General features: G+C 46.3%; 1 protein-coding gene across 6 annotated transcripts in view; it reads right to left on the reverse strand.

Moving 5' to 3' along the window:
• LOC129704093 (VPS10 domain-containing receptor SorCS1-like) overlaps nucleotides 1-15,821 on the reverse strand; it is a 678,236-nt gene extending 662,415 nt beyond the window's left edge. For 2 of the 6 annotated variants that reach the window (XR_008724683.1, XM_055646978.1), the window contains exon 1: nucleotides 14,954-15,821. Coding sequence is in view for 5 of the 6 variants with exons in the window: in XM_055646978.1 (XP_055502953.1) it covers nucleotides 14,954-15,304 (351 nt within the window). In the remaining variant the exon portion in view is untranslated. The remainder of the gene's footprint in view (nucleotides 1-14,953) is intronic. The other 4 variants (XM_055646979.1, XM_055646980.1, XM_055646982.1 and 1 more) reach the window with 2 other exon arrangements.
• Between the last annotated feature and the right edge of the window lie 1,156 nt (nucleotides 15,822-16,977).

Consider the following 16,977-nt stretch of genomic DNA (forward strand, 5'->3'; position numbering starts at 1 on the left):
TATCAATCTCCACCTTAAAAATGTCTATTGAGTTGGCCTCCATAGCCTTCTTTGATTCAATGTTTCAGCTCAGAAAACGTACCTCAGTCAGTGCAGTTCATGGCTCAGCCTAAATTTTATTGTTGGGCCTCTACGCATGAAATGCCACATATTACACTTGGTGATAGTGGATGATCAGCAATAACGGACATCCTTCCCCTCCCTGTGGTCTGTTAAAACAAGGGTTCACTGTACTGTCAAACGAGATGTAATGAGATTTTAAAATGAGTCCTTTTCTGGCAACAGGATGGCATGGTGGTGCAGCGGTAGAGTTGCTGCCTCACTGCTCCAGAGACCCGGGTTTGATCCTGACTGTGTGTGCTGTCTGTACGGAGTTTGTACGTTTTCCCCGTGACCGTGAGGTTTTTTTCCAGGTGCTCTGGCTTCCTCCCACATTCCAAAGACATTTAGGTTTATAGGTTAATTGGCTTCTGTAAATTGTTCCTAGTGTGTAGGATGGTGTATATGGATGATCGCTGGTCGGCGTGGACTTGATGGACCGAAGGACCTGCTTACATGCTGTATCTCCAAACTAAATAAACTTGACCTGTTCAATACAACCTACATGTTACCAGGTTGCCAGGGCAGTGGTCACATTCAAGTCATGACTGCCAACTTTGTAAAAATAGGCTGCAGTATTTTCAATGTTACAATCACGGTTATAGTTAAAAAAACAATTCATAAAACAGATGCAGTGGTCATAAAAGGTGCAATAAGAGAAAAAATACTTGTTCCCTTCATTTCATCCTTAGATTAATGGACTGTAGACAACACGGATTTTTATACTGTTGAGCATTGATAGCTGCATAATTCAACTTAGCAACAGTAATAAACAAGAGTCGAAGCACAATTACCAGCAGTTAACACTATAAATGGCAGAGGCAATGGGGGATAATTTTAGAGACAAACCTATTTGCGTTCTTAAACTGTGCAGAGTCTCAGTCTTGCAACTGTGTGCAGGCATGCAAGGAATCAAGAAACATCAGAGGCAGGGACGGCACAGTGGTGAAGCTAGTCGAGTTACTGCCTCACAGTGCTAGAGCACTGGGTTAAAGCCAGACCTCAGGTGCTTCTGTGTGGAGAGTTTGCACTTTCGCCCAGTGATCGTGTGGGTTTCCCCCGAGAGCTCCGCTTTCCTCTTACGCTCCAAAGACGTGCAGGTTTCTACATTCATTGCCCCAATGCTGTAGGGAGTGGATGAGGAAGTGGGACAACATAGAACTAGTGTGAATGGGTGATCGATGGTCGGCGTGGACTCGGTGGGCCAAAGGGCCTGTTTCCACGCGGTATCCCCACTGTATTAACCAAAATGCAGCACCATTTGTGCTCCCTGTGAAAAGGCTTTGTAAAATATATATAAATTGAAACTGCAAAATGTTCCAGTTTCCAAAAACCATTATCCATCACGTTTATGAGCCAACGAGTACATGGATTGTTACAGCACAGAGAGAGGACATCCAGTCCATCAGCTCCAAGCCAAATCTCTGTTCAGGCCCATCCTCCATCACAAACATTTCTCCTGGTCCACTAAATTATTTTCCTCAAATGCGAAACAAATGGTCTCTCAAAAGTCATGACTTTTGTTTTTACAATCCTTATAGAGATCATCACCACTGTGCAAACCATGCCCCATGTCCTTCTTGTATCTTTTACCCTTCATGTTAAAATCCGCCTTTGTCTATCCTTGAACCATTTGCTGATGGGAACAGCTTCACTACATTTACATCCAATCCATCATGGCACCTCTATCAAATCTCTTTGCATGAAATTCACTAAAAAGGGACTCAACGTACATCTCATGCCAAGCCCATTGGGAATCTTGTGATCATTAGTACAGCAACAGGGAACTTGCCAAAGTCAGATCACCCATCCCATTGTGACAACTGTGATATTTTCTTGAATTCCCTTCTTCAATAGCATTACATCTCTCATGTAAAGGGCATGCATGCTAATTGTTTATGGAATGCCAGTGGCTTTGCCCAGAGTCAAGACATAAACTAGAAACAGACCCTCCAGCCCACCAAGTCCATGCTGACCAGTGATCACCTCATACATTAACCCTGCACAACAGACTAAGGACAATTTACAATTTTTACCAAAGCCACATAAACTACAAACCTGTATGTCTTTGGAGTGTGGGGGGAAACTGGAGGACCTGGAGAAAACCCACGCAGTCACGGAGAGAACGTACAAACACCATGCCTTCAGCACCCGTGGTCAGGATCGAGCCCGGGTTTCTTGTGCTGTAAGGCAGCAACTCTACCACTGCGCCACTGTGCCGCCTTCCGAGGATTTCAAAAAGGAACAGTGGTACTTATTTCCATTTATACTGCAATGTTGGAATCAGCATCAGACCCATTGATGCTGGAACATTAATAAGCAAACAACAGTGTTTCCTTTGGCCACAGCCCAAGCTGCTGGAAGCACAGAGCCTCTGACACCAGCCAACATGTTTCCCCTAACAAAATACAAACCATTTGGTTCACACTCTTGATCCAGGAAGGCCAAGCACTCAAGCTTGTTCAAGCCAGCAGTGTACATTTGCTTGGCCAGATAGACCAGGAATCTCATTCAGACTCCACAGGATCATACAGAGTCATCTCAGCCTCAACCTCTGAATGACACAGAGCTGCCAAATATAATACAAAATACTGGAGTAACTCAGCGGGATGAATAATTTCCTCTATTCACCTGTAGTGATGATGATGATACTTTATTGTCACTTTTAGTTTAGTTTAGGTTAGAGATACCATGCAGAAAACAGGCCCTTCAGGCCACTGAGTCAGCGATCACCCCATACTAGCGTTATCCTACAGACTAGCGACAATTTACAACTTTTACAGAAGCCAATTAACCTACAAACCTTTACGTCTTTGGAATGTGAGTGGAGACCGGAACACCCGGAGAAAACTGACGAGGTCACGGGGAGAACGTACAAACTCTGTACAGACTGCACCCCTAGTCAGGATCGAACCTGTAAGGCAGCAACTCTACCTCAGTGCTGCCGTGCCACCCCACTTGTACCTACGTACAGTGAAAATCTTTGTTTCCGCATACAAAGTGCACAACATAGTCGCCACATACCATAGGTGCCAACAAAGTTACAAAATGTATTCATCCCTTCTCTGTTCCCCCCATCCCCCCATGGGGTCCCCCTTAGTCCTCAGCGCCCCTGGGACTCCATAATGGACATCATTACTATTTGGGCTCAGATGCCTGCTGTTTTAGTTATTTTACAACAGGAAGAATCACAAGCTAGCATAATTTTATTTGTTACTACATCCAATGAAGAACAGTATGGCCCACATAGCACCAAGCAGTGCATTTACCTATTCCAAAACACTTACTGTAAATTAAAGCAGACACAGTGGTGCATCGGGCGACATGGCACAGCTGATAGAGCTGTTGCCTCATGGTGCCAAAAACTTAGGTTCGATCCTGACCTTAGGTGCTGTCTGTTCGGAGTTTACACATTCTCCCTGTGAACACATGGGTTACCTCCGGGTGCTCCGGTTTCCTCCCGCATCCCAAAGACATGCAGCTTTGCAGGTAAATTAGCCTCTGTAAATTGCCCCTGGTGTGTAAGGAGTGGATGCAAAAGTGGGCTAATGGAATTTGAGTGAACGGGTGATGATCAGAGTGGACTAGGTGGGCTGAAGGGCGCTTTATCTTTCATCAATTCAATCAATCAGTTAATCTGTTCTATAAAATAAGCACACGAATCACAAAAGGAATGAAAAATACTGTGAATAGTATAATACTGTGACAGATAATTAGTACTAAAGGTAAATGTTCGGGAAAAAAAGATGCACGGTCTGAAATAACACAGGATTCAGGAATCAATGAAGAATTTCGATGGTCGGAATGAATGAGTTGTGCCGAAGGGCCATTCTGGCACTGTATTGCTCGATGATCAAAGGGAGGCAAAGGAGAGTGCATTCTATTCCTATTAGAGATTGTGGTGATGAAGTTGGAGCAAATAAGCAATTCAGAAGCAAGGGAAAATGAATGTCATTTTTTAACAGGGTAAGATAATGTTTCCTACTCCAAGGAAAATAAAATGGTGAAATTTCAGCCAAAGCAGAGTAATTAGTAGTTTAGTTTACTTTAGACATGCGGCACAGAAACAGGCCTTTCGGCCCATCAAGCCTGCACCGAGTCTTTGGTGCCATGAGATCGCAGCTCTACCAGCTGTGCCACAGTGCACCCTATGCACCAGTGATCCTACAAACGAGGACAATATTACAATTTTTAACAAATGCAATTAACCTACTAACCTGTTCGTCTTTAGAAACCAGATCACCCGGAGGAAACCCACGCGGTTACAGGATGAATGTACAAACTCTGGCCCAGAGTAGGTGAATCAAGGACCAGAGGATTACAGGTTCAGGTGGAGGGGAAACAATTTAATAGGAATCTGAGGGATATCTTTTTCACATAAAGTGTGGTGGGTGTATGGAACAAGCTTGAGGCTGGGACTATCCGAACATTTAAGAAACAGTTAGACAGGTACATGGATAGGACAGGTTTGGAGGGATATGGACCAAGCACAGGCAGGTGGGAGTAGTATAACTGGGATATGTTAACCGGTGTGGGCAAGTCGGGCCGAAGGGCGTGTTTCCACACTTTATCACTCTCTGTAGGACTCCGTACAGATACCTCCCGTAGTTACGATTGAACCAGGGTCGCTGGTGCTGTAATGGGCCTGTCCCACTTGGGCGATTTTTTCAGCGACTGCTGGTGACTGTCATAGTCGTAGCAGGTCGCTGAAATAACGTCGACTGGACCCCCCCCTACGACAATGTCTACAACAACCTCCACCTTGTCGACATCAAGTAACAGCATGCTACCGGCAACCGGCGACCCATTGGGCGTCCACATACGACCACACCTACGCCAACCTACGTCCACCCATAACAAGCCACGACAAGGCAGGACCCTGTCGGCGACAACTGAAGACAACTTAAGACAATTCAGTCGTCGGTACCTGTCGCCGGTTGACCTAGGTTGAGGTAGGTAGTCACCAATGGAATTCACCAAAGTCAGCACCGGCGACAACCTACATCATCCTGGCGACAACCTCTGACAGCACCTACATCAGGAGAAGTCAAGCTACGCTCATTGGCGTCTAGCCAACTGTCACCCACTGTCGCCGAAAAGTTTTGAACATTTCAAAATCCAGCTGAGACCAGAAAAACGCCACGATTCTTTGGACGACTGAGGAGACTACTCACGACCATACAGGCGACACGCCGGTGACCATGTGGCAACAGCCTGAAGTCGCCTAAAAAATCGCCTAAGTGGGACAGGGACATAAGGCAGCAACTCTACTGCTGCGCCACCGCGCCACCTCTTTTTACACTTCTATCGGGTCTCCATCCCAATCATGGCTGCTTCAGCTGTATTAACGGCCCACCTTTGACAAAGTGCTTCTTATTCCCTGTAGTGAGCAGTTGTAACAGCGGAGAGCACAGCAAAAGGATGTTCATGCTTGACTACAATTGACAATATAGCAATTAAGTGAATTGCATTTATCTACACTTGTCTCCTGACAAATTCCTCCACTGATGTTTCAACTGCTGTTTCAATGACACAACATCATTGCTTGCATTCAAAATGTATAGCATGTCTTAGCATTAAATGGATGAGATAGGCATTTATTATGGAATTTTTAACACACCAGAGATTAGAATCATAGCTAAACCCATGATCTTTGTGCTTAACTTGAGCCAAAACAGGTCTCATTTATCACTGCAACGGATGCATACAGGCACCTTTTACTAAATATCAAGCTTTACTTTGTGTGATTATCTGATTTATATGGAGCTTAGAGTGAGTATGTGTACCGCAGTTTAAGGAAGCAAACAATGCCTTTCTTCATGGGTAGCTATAACATAAAATGTGATTTGGAAGTAGTGCAGAAATACTACAAGATGCGATGAACTACAATACACGCCAGTCTCACCAATTGTCAGAAGGTAAACACGACAGTAGGGCAGTTCTGTAGGAATGCATTAACTGCAGTAACGCATTAAGGTTAATGCACACATTGGTTTTTGCATGAGGAGAGATTGAGAACTTGTGTTCGCATGCAGAAAATATTTGATTAGGAACCATTTTTATGCAAACGTACCATAATCAACTCCAGTCTGAAGAAAGGTCCCAAGCTGAAATGTTACCGTTCCATGTTCTGCAGGGTACTAGCTACAAAATGCTGGAGTAACTCCGCGGGTCCAGCTACATCAGAAAGGGAATAGGTGACGTTCCGGGTCGAGACCTTTCTTGAGACTGCAAGTCAGGGGAGAGGGAGACTAAAGGTACAGAAGATACATAGAACAAATGAATGAAAGATATGAAAATGTAACGATGATCAAGGAAAGGTGGAGCCCAAAATGGTCCATTGTTAGCTGTGGGGAAGGTAAATAACGAGTGATACAAACAACAAAACTCAGAAGGATGGCAGTGAAATTAGTACAATAACAAGGATGGGGGAGGGATGGAGAGAGAGAGAGAGGGTTATTTTGAGTTTAGAGAAATTCATATTCACACTGCTGGGTTGTAAGCTGCGCAGGACAGAAAGGTCAGTGTGGGAATGGGAATGGATCTGCCTGACATACTAAGTTACTCCACTATTTTGTGTCTTTCCTTGGTGGACCAGTTTGAGGAGCATCCTCCCCTCCAAGACCACCCCCCAACACACCCCTGCCTTCTTTTATTGTGCCACACTGGACATACCCATTTATCCCTTCCCCCTCCCCATCCACCTATATTCCTTTCTCTAGCTTCACAGATTAGCTGCTCTCATCTCCTTATCTCGCCTTTCTCATTTCAACTTTGGCCTTGGCCCCTACCACCTGCCCATCAAACCCCCCCTCACATGTATGTATCTACCTATCACTCACCAGGCTTTGTCCTGCCCCTTCTCTCAGAAGGATGTGTATAAGATCACGAGAGTATGAGGTGCACGGAGGTGTATAAGATCATAAAAGGATGAGATAGGGTAAATGCTCAGTCTTTTACCCAGGGTAGGGGAATCAAGAACCATAGGACATAGGATTAAAGTGAGGGGAGGGGTGGGGGAAATTTAATAGGAACCTGGAGGGCAACGCTTTTACACAAAGGGTGGTTGGCGTAAATGGAACAAGATGCCTGAGGAGTTAGTTGAGGCAGCTACTATCACCATGTTTAAGAAACATATGGACAGGCACATGGATAGGACAGGTTTAGACAGGTACGGGCCAAACGCAGGCAGGTAGGATGAGTGTAGATGGGACATGTTGGTCTGCATGAGAAAGTTGGGCCGAAGGGCCTGTTTCTTCACCATACGATTCTAGGACTGTATGAGACGGAGAGATGCCTTCCAGGCCCTGCAGATGTGAGCTGTATCATATTGATAGGTTCAGTGAAAGTTTCAGCATAGAAACTGGCAGAATTTTGTCAAGTCCATGCCGACCATCGATCACCCCATCACTCTAGTTCTACATTGTCCCACTAGGGGCAATTTACAGCAGCAAATTGACCTACAAACCCACACGTCTTTGGAATTGGGAAGAAACCGGAGCACCCAGAGATTGCAGGTCCCAGATATTCAGCTCACTGGCACCATTCTGAAACCATGAGACGTCAATAGCTCCAGTCTGGCAAGCTCTGCCCTGTTGCTGAGGCTGCCAACATTTCTAAGATTTCTCCACAGCCTCCAAGAATTGGAAGATTAATCTCTTGGACCGTCATTTCAGGAGAAAGAAATGGTAAGTCATAATCGCAGAGGAAGTAATTGTGACTTCCTCATTTTATTCAGTTATGTTATAAATATATCAGGGATTAAATGGGTGTGGGGGAGGAGAGCAGAAGGGAGAAGGGTTATTAACAAGACAGAATATGCTGGAGGGCAGTAGATCACACAATGAACTCTCTTCCAACCATTGTTGGCAGGCATACTCTTATTGATTTTAATAGATGACGGAGCTATGATAATGAAGGATGTTTTAGCCAGAGAAATTTCAGGAAATTAAGGAATGTCACAATGAATGTTTTTAGTGGCAGCTATAATTTCCCAAGGCTTCTCTGAAATAAATTTTCAATGAGCCATTGAAGATAACACACCAAAGGACACAGTCCTTCAGGAAATCAAGGGGAACATGCATCAATACTTTGGCTACAACTTCCATTTATAAAGTGCTTTGGAACAGAGCAGACTAGAGTCAGAGTCAGACAGAGCAGAAGCAGGCCCTTCAGCCCGATTTGCTCTGCTAGCTAAAATGCCCCTCTGAGCTAGTCCCGTTTGCTTGAGTTTGACACATCCCTACCATCTATTTACCAAGATTTACAAGGATGTTGCCAGGACTCGAGGGCCTGAGCTATAGGGAGAGGTTGAGCAGGCAAGGACTCTATTCCTTTGAAGTGCAGTATTCCTTTGAAGTGCAGTAGGATGAGGGGTGATCTTATAGAAGTGTACAAAATCGTGAAAGGAAAAGATCGGGTAAACGCACAGAGTCTCTTGCCCAGAGTAGGGGAATCAAAAACCAGAGGACATGCTTTTGACATGAGGGGGGATAAAGATTTAATAGGAACCTGAGGGGTCGCCTTTTTACACAAATGTGTGGGTTTATGGAAAGAGCTGCCAGAGGAGGTAGTTGAGGCAGGTACTATCGCAGCGTTTAAGAGGCATTTGGACAGGTACATAGACAAAATATGGTTAGAGGGATATGGGCCAAACGCAGCCATGTGGGACTAGTGTAATGGGACATGTTGGGTGGTGTGGGCATATTGGGCCATTGGGCCTGTTTCCACGCTCTATTACTCTATAACTCTTTTAAATATTGTTATTTTATCTGATTCTCCAGTTCCTCTCGAATGTACCTACCTCTGTGTCAAAATGATGCCCTTCAGATTCCTATTAAATCTTTCCCTTCTCACCTTAAGCTGATGCCCTCTAGTTTTTGATTCCCCTACCCTTGGAAAAAAGCTATTGATTCCCCTCTATAACATCACCACTAATTTTGCTTCACTTCAAGGAATAAAGTCCTACCCTATCTAACCTCCCCCTCAAATCTTGACCACATCCTCATTAATCTTTACTGCACTGTTTTCTGCTCAATTACATCTTTCCTATAGCACAGGGATTCAAACTGAAGACAATACATCAAGTGTGACCTCACTAACGTCGTATTCAACTGCAACATCCCTGACTACCCCCACCCCCTTCTCTCTTTCCTCCATCTCTGTCCTACCTACAGCACTTGTACCCCAGAGCATTAAACTGCTAGTCCGATCTCACTCAGTCACTATCTGACCTCCCTCAGTCAGATATTGTTATCAAACAAAATATAGACCAGCCTAAAGGAAATATTTAGAGTAGATGATTTTTTACTTCTGGATGGAGTGGGTTTTAAGGATCTTTGAGGAGGAACAGAGAGATAGACGTAGGAAAGTTTATAAAGAAAATTCCAGGACTTTCTGGTCTTGGCAAATAAATGCATAGCCATCAATGATGGAGTATTTAATGCCGAGGGTATTCGTGGCAACTTTTAATGGGGTGAAAGGGCTGTGGCAAGGTATAAAGACCGAGGAGAGAGATTAGGGCTGGATATGATCCGGAGAAATTTGAAATTCATGTCCAGCTTTCAACCCAACGGTATGAATATTGAATTCTGTAATTTTAAGTAACTTCTACAAACACCTCCCTTACCTCTTCCCCCCCCCCCCCCCCCCACCCCCCCCCCCCCCCCCCCCCCCCCCCCCCCCCCCCCCCCCCCCCCCCCCCCCCCCCCCCCCCCCCCCCCCCCCCCCCCCCCCCCCCCCCCCCCCCCCCCCCCCCCCCCCCCCCCCCCCCCCCCCCCCCCCCCCTCTCCCCCCCCCCCCCCCCCCCCCCCCCCCCCCCCCCCCCCCCCTTACTCCATCTTCATCATCCCCCACTCTCCCTTCCCCTAAACCCTGGCTGACCTTTCACTGGTTTCTCACCCACCCACTCCTTCCACCAAAAATACTTCACTAAGCTTACCAGTTGGCAACTACCTATTTATCTTAGGCTCAAACCTGCTTATGTCCAACAATCTGCCTATCGGGGAACCCCTACGCATGAGGTCATCTGTTGTCGGCCATGATTTGTCCCCTCCCCCCACTCCTGGTTTTTATTTCAACGTCCCCCCCCCCCCCCCCCCCCAATGCAATCAAACTGAAGAAGGATCCCGACCCAAAAAATAGCCGAACTTTTCTCCAGAGATGCTAACTGACCCGCTGTGTTACTCCAGCACTTTGTGCCACTCCAATAGAGAGGTTATTGGACAAGGTGGAATATAATGAGAGCTTTTAGCTAAACCTACATCCTGCGACCCATTCATACCCACTCGGCGCTTTTAAATTGCATACCTCTAATCCAGCAGTACAACATCTTAAATTAGAACTGCTATACTTGTAGGCCAAAAAGTGAAAAAGTCCCAAAAGCAATTAAGCAAAAAATGTCCATCTATCTGTGTGAAAAAACAAAATCAATTCACTCTACCCATTCCACCCATTAATTTTTTTTGTTATTTTGTTATATGGACAGGTCCATAGATAGGATAGGTTTAGAGGGATATGGTATATAGAGGGATATGGGCCAAAAGCAGGCAGGTGGGGCATGTTGGTTGCATGAGTACATTGGGCCAAAGGGCCTGTTTCCACGCCATATGATTCTACGACACTGTGAGACGGTAAACACAAAATGCTGGAGGAACTCGGTGGGTCAGGCAGTACATGTGGAATAAATGGATAGGCAACTTCTCGGGAAATGGACAGGCGACGTTTCTGGTCGGGACCCTTCTTCAGACTGACGGTCCCTGAAGAATGGGAGATTGCAACCTACACGTGGTCCTGGCGTGCACAATCAAATAAGATCAAATAGAACCAAGTTGTCCTACAACTTTAGGCTGTGCACGCCATACGCAAGAAGAAGAAGAAGAATGATCCCGACTCGACCCACCGCCTATCCATTCCCTCCACTGATGCTGTCAGACCCACTGTTCCTCCAGCACTTTGTATTTTACTAAACTCTAACACTTACAGTTCATTGCTCCTTTCCTTTAAAGGGAGAGGGGGTTGTCTGAAGACTTCAAACTACGGAGAATTGTAGTGTGGCCATATTATCGATGAAAAGGGACAATGAGGGCCAAAATTTTCACCAGCAATTGGAAATGAATTATTGATCTATCTATCATGAGAGGCTGCAGATGCTGGAATCTTGAGCAAAAAAACCCAAAGTACAGCGTTTAGACATAAAATGCTGGAGTAACTCAGTGGGACAGGCAGCATCTCTGGAGAGGAACACTGACATTTCGGGTCCAGACCCTTCTTCCCGCTGGGTTACTTCAGCATTTTGCGTTTATCTTCGGTATAAACCAGCATCTGCAGTTCCTTCCTACACAAAGCACTGGGTGAACTCGGCGAGTCGGGCAGCATCGGTGGAGGGAATGGGCAGGCGACGATTCGGATAGACCCAAGAATGGAACCCAAGACCCATTCCCTTCATAGATGCTGCTTGACTAGCCAAGTTCACCCAGTGCTTTGATGCTGCCTTGATATATCGGGGTGGTATGTAGCTCAGTCAAAGCGAGATTTAAAAAAAATTATCAGTGATATAGTACATAAAATACTTGAAGGCACAGCTTTAAAGTTTAAAGGAGATGTGCGGGGCAACTTCTTAATACAGAGGCTGGTGAGTATAACGTGCCGCCAGGTTTGCTGGTTGAGGCCAATAGATTGGTGGCATTTAAGAGACTTTTCATAAGCTCATAAATTCACAGGAGCTGAATTAGTCCATTCAGCCCCTGGAGTCTACTCCGCCATTCAATCGCAGCTGATGTATCTTCCCATCTCAACCCCATTCTCCTGCCTTCTCCCCATAACCCTTAACACCCTTACCAATCAAGAATCTACCAATCCCTGCTTTAAAAAAATATCCACTGACTTGGCCTCCACAGCACTGAATTCCACAGATTCACAACCCTCTGACTAAAGAAATTCCTCCTAATTTCCCTTCTAAAGGCACTTTTGGATTGGTACATGGATATGGGGGGGAATGGAGGTATATGGGTTATGTGCAGGCACATCTCCTTTAAACATGGCTCATGGGCACAGGCATTGTGGCCCTTAGGGTCTATTCGTGTGCAGCGCCGTGCTATGTTTTAAATGTTCTGATCCTGTCCTAATTTAGGGTCCCGACTCGAAACGTCGAGCATGTCCTTTCGCTCCACAGATGCTGCTCGACCCGCTGAGTTGCCTCCAGCCGCCTGTTCTCGTTGTCGCTCCAGATTGCAGCATCTACAGTCTCTCGTGTCTCCGTTGCATTTTGCTGGCTCCGCGACAATTTTAAAAGAAGACCGCCTGCCCCTTCACGCCAAACCCCGAACCCCCGTCCTGGCTCATCACTCGCAGGCGAGAGTTACAATCGCTCCACCAAACCCTCGGCTGCACAGACTCAACATCGCACCTCTCTCCCTTAATTAAAAATACATTAACAGCGGCAGTGGCGACTGGCCAGAGCCGCTCACAGAGTAGGCAGACAACTATCGGTTATGGACCGATGCCAAGTTATTGATACGCCGGTGACTTGCGGTTTATTTGAGATCAGCGACTATTCCGGGAACCCTGAGTAGCTTTGTTCTGGGTGTTTTCATGAGCACAGATACAATGGGAACCACGTACGGAGAGTTTCAGATTATTACCTGAAACCATATCTACGGGAGGGGAGGAAGGAGAAGGGGGGGGGGGGGGGGGGGGGGGGGGGTGCTGAAAGGTAGGGGTGCATGTAATTTAAGTTCCCGGTCTCACTTCCAATGTTATTGCGGTTGTGAGACACAGCGACCAGAATTGGGGACAGCGGCAGAGTGCGCGTTTGATCCTGCAGGCGCATTAGCCGGCTACACGCCCATGTGTGTGTACAGAGGAACTGCAGATGCTGGTCAATACGGAAGATAGACACAAAGTGCTGGAGTAAATCAGCGGGTCAGGCAGCATATCCGGAGAAGAAAAAAGGATCGGTGACATTTCGGGTCGGGACCCATCTCCAGACACACACACATACACACACATTTCCTTTGCTGTATTTTCGGTTTTGCTGCACGCTACTTGCAAACTGGGAGCTGTGGCGGGCGTTGGTGTTTAGATCGCCGCTCTGTATTCTGAGGTTCGCCATTCCCCTTGAGAACCGAAACCACCGTTAGGACACTACATTCAGCGATCGGGTACAACAAGCCAGGGCGCCCTTCTAAATGCACTTTTAAAAGCTTCACTTTTGAAAGTCGATGGATGTCTTGGCGGGACAGGGCTGGAGAGCAGCAGCCCGTGGAATATTCCAAACTGGAGTTAACGTTAAACGCAAAGGTTTGTGATTCGCCGCGGGGACTCAGAGTAAATTCTGAAGACAGGTAGCAACATTGGCCATAAAACAACCTAGAAAATAACACGCGTTGGTCCTACTAATGTTTTCGAAGTGGGTTTAATGAGAAGCGTTTGAGCCCACACAAGTTCAACAGGAACTTGGGAGAAAATGCACACCTTAAATGTACAATTATTCGCATTCCTATTAAACCCACACGTCCTTCGGGAGGGGCAGATCGGTAAATGGAGATCTAGAGCCAACTCGTAAACGTAGTCATGCCCGCCGGGCAAACCTTTACCCGCTTTACCTTGCACGATGCAAATTGACTGATATTAACTTAATTCGCCCAATTCCTTTTACGCAGCGGCCAAACTCCACGCTTGGGTTTAGGGTCACCTAATGACACGGAGGGTCACCAATAGTGTTGCCGGAGCGCGTGGTTACATCTATATTGGGCACTTGCTGTTTCCCCTCTGTCCATGCAATGTCTACTTCAATTTACAAAAACATACATTCTAGAATCAACAGACGGCCCTCGCTTTACGTATCGTTAAACCATGCCCAGATATACGGGAAAGACAGACGTGGGGACTGATTTCAGGATACTGGGGGGCTCTTTTACGAAAGATTCAACACTTTTAAACCCAAAAATATATATATAAACTCAATATGTTTTAAACTCCAAGTATGATTTTATATATATATCTGTATATACTCTCTCTCTCTCTCTCTATATATATATATATATATATATATATGTTTATATGTGTTATATATATGCTTGTCTATTTAAATAACTATATAAACACGTCCTCTTTTCTCTATATGTTATATATAGAGCGAGTTTATGTATTGATACATATATTTAAATAACTATAAACACACACACACGCTCGCTTCCTCAATATATAAATATAATTTATATATAATATATAATATTATATAATATATATATATATAATTTATATATATATATATATATATATATAGTATATACATATTATATATAATATAAATTCAGAGAAAGCGAGTGCGTGTTTTATATATTTATTTATAAAACTATCTCTCTCTGTCGCTCTCTACACATACACACATACACACACACACACACACATATATATTTCATACTTGGAGCTTAATACGAATATTGTTGGAATGACGATCACACATTCAAACCGATGCTTCGCCTAATGTATCGTCATTGGGGATTTTGAGACGCGATTGACGATTTAAGTTACATCAAGTATTTAACAACTATTCTCGGACGGCTGTGAGGGAAGCGAAACCATTTCCCAAACCCCTGCCTCATCCCAATTATTTCACGACCACCCTACCCGACGTTTAAATGGAAGTCACACATTTATGAACAACCAGACCGCCCAAGAGCTGAAAGGGGGTTCGAAACTAAAAGCGATCCCACATGAGAATAAAACTTGGATAAAATAGCCAAAGAGGGCTACGACGGCTAACGGGTAATGTCAATGGTAACGTGTCTCTATTATGGCAAATACAAATTCAACAATTGACATGACTTTAATATAAAATCACACTGCTTACACTACTGTTCTGCCCAGACCAATGCACCATGGCTTGGTTGTGTGCCGAGTCCCCGGTTAACGCGAAGGTGGTGCTGGTCAGTTGCATCTCCTCCGGCCGCGAGTTGGTCACTTTCACCGCCTCCTGGCGGGGGTCGCCGTCCTCACCCGAGGCAGGGACCCCCTGCGCTGGGAACTCGTCCAAAACCCCGCGGCGCCATCGGCCCGCCGAACCTTCCGCCCCAAGGCGCACATACGCCAGTCCCTGCCGCCTCGCTGGAGCAGGGGTGCAAGTCAAGTCGGCCGAGGCGAGGGCGGCGAGAAGTATCCAGGAGTATATCCACAGCGGACCCCGGGCGACCAGTGCGACCATCTTTCAGGCACTCAGCCGCCAACTTCAACCTCTCCCTCTCTCTCTCTCTCTATGTGATCCAACTCCTTGGAAGTTGTGTTACTCCGGTGGGGAGGGGTGGGCTGTTTTTCCTCCTGTTTACTATATTGTTGTATATAAAAGTACTTCCAGCGGTTCGCGTTCAAGGTGGGTGGATGAGACGGGAGAAGGGGAAGCGGGGGAGGCTGTTAATACTCTGATTGAGGGCTGATGGTTAAATCCAACACTGTGTTGTGTTCCGACAAGCTGCAATCATTTATCAACGCGTCGATGTCGTGTTGTAAGCATCCTGGTCACAAAGATTGCAAAAGAGAAAACACACACTCTCTCGCTCTCTCTCTCTCTCTCTCACACACACACGCTACGGCGACTTGGGAGTATGCAAGATCCTCGGCAGCTCAGTATCACTCTGCTCTCGTTAGAGCCGGGTTCTCCCGATTAACTCGTACACCCGCGTTCAGGGATAGCCGCCTTCTTATTAATAATCAGCGAGCGCGTCAGAACACGTTGATGTACAGGTCGTGAGAGTTGCAATCTCGCCCCTCTGCTGTTTGAGAGAAGGGGAGACATTCACCTCTTGTGTGTGTGTGTGTGTGTGTGTGTGTGTGTGTGTTGTGTCCCTGGAGGTCGAATTCCGCCTCCTTCTCCACAGGTCCCCTCGATTTTTAACCTGTTATTACTCATTGCGCGGCGCTTTGTCTGGGTAAGTGGAAAGGCGCTGAGATGCAGGGACTCTGGGGAAGGGAGGGATTAAAGGTACAGGCAAGGAACAGTGGGTGCTGGTTTACAAAGGAAAAAAAAGACAACGTGCTGGAGTAACTCAACGGGTCAGGCAGCATCTCAGGACAACGTGGATAGGTAGTGTGGGGAGGAACTGCGGATGCTGGTTTATACCAAAGATAGACACAAAGTGCTGAGGTAACTCAGCCGGTCAGGCAGCATCTCTGGAGAGACAAGGATGGATGATGTTTCGGGTCGGGTCCCTTCTTCAGACTCGTTGTAGAGGGGGGGGGGGGGGGGGGTGAAGACGGCAGGATGAGAGGAGAGACAGGGCAACGTCTAGCGGGTAATAGGTGGATACAGGTGCGGGAAATGGAGAGGTTGGCAGGCAGTTGGTTGGGCAAAGGCTAGAGATGAAAAGATTGAAGGTGTGAGACCGAAGGGTTGACGTGGTGCGAATTGCGAAGCGGGTGGATGGAACAATAGGTGGAAGGGGAGCTATGGGTGCGAGCCCAGGTGGGGGCACAGAGGAGAGAGAAGAGGTGGGGGGCGAAAGGGATGGGGGGGGGGGAGAAGAGGGGGTTCCCTTTTGGCAAAGGGGAAGAGGGGAAGATAATGTAGCGGGCTGGTGGACCGTGTTGATGCTGCGGCCAGCGACCGGGCTGGAGATTCAAGGAATAGAGGGCACATATTCAAGGTGAGAGGGGAACGATTTCATAGCAATCGGAGAGGACAATTGGAGGTAGAAAGAAAGAACTGCAGCTGTTGGTTTACACAAAAAAAGACACAAAGTGCTGGAGTAAATCGGCGAGTCAGGCAGCATCTCTTGGAGAACATGAATAGGTGATTTTTCACCGACTTGACTTACGACCCTTCTTCAGACTGAACATTTGGATAGAACACGTTTAAAAGACGAATGGCTGAACGCAGGCAGG

The sequence above is a fragment of the Leucoraja erinacea genome, chromosome 15 (genome assembly GCF_028641065.1).
Source record: "Leucoraja erinacea ecotype New England chromosome 15, Leri_hhj_1, whole genome shotgun sequence".
Classification (NCBI taxonomy): domain Eukaryota; kingdom Metazoa; phylum Chordata; class Chondrichthyes; order Rajiformes; family Rajidae; genus Leucoraja; species Leucoraja erinaceus.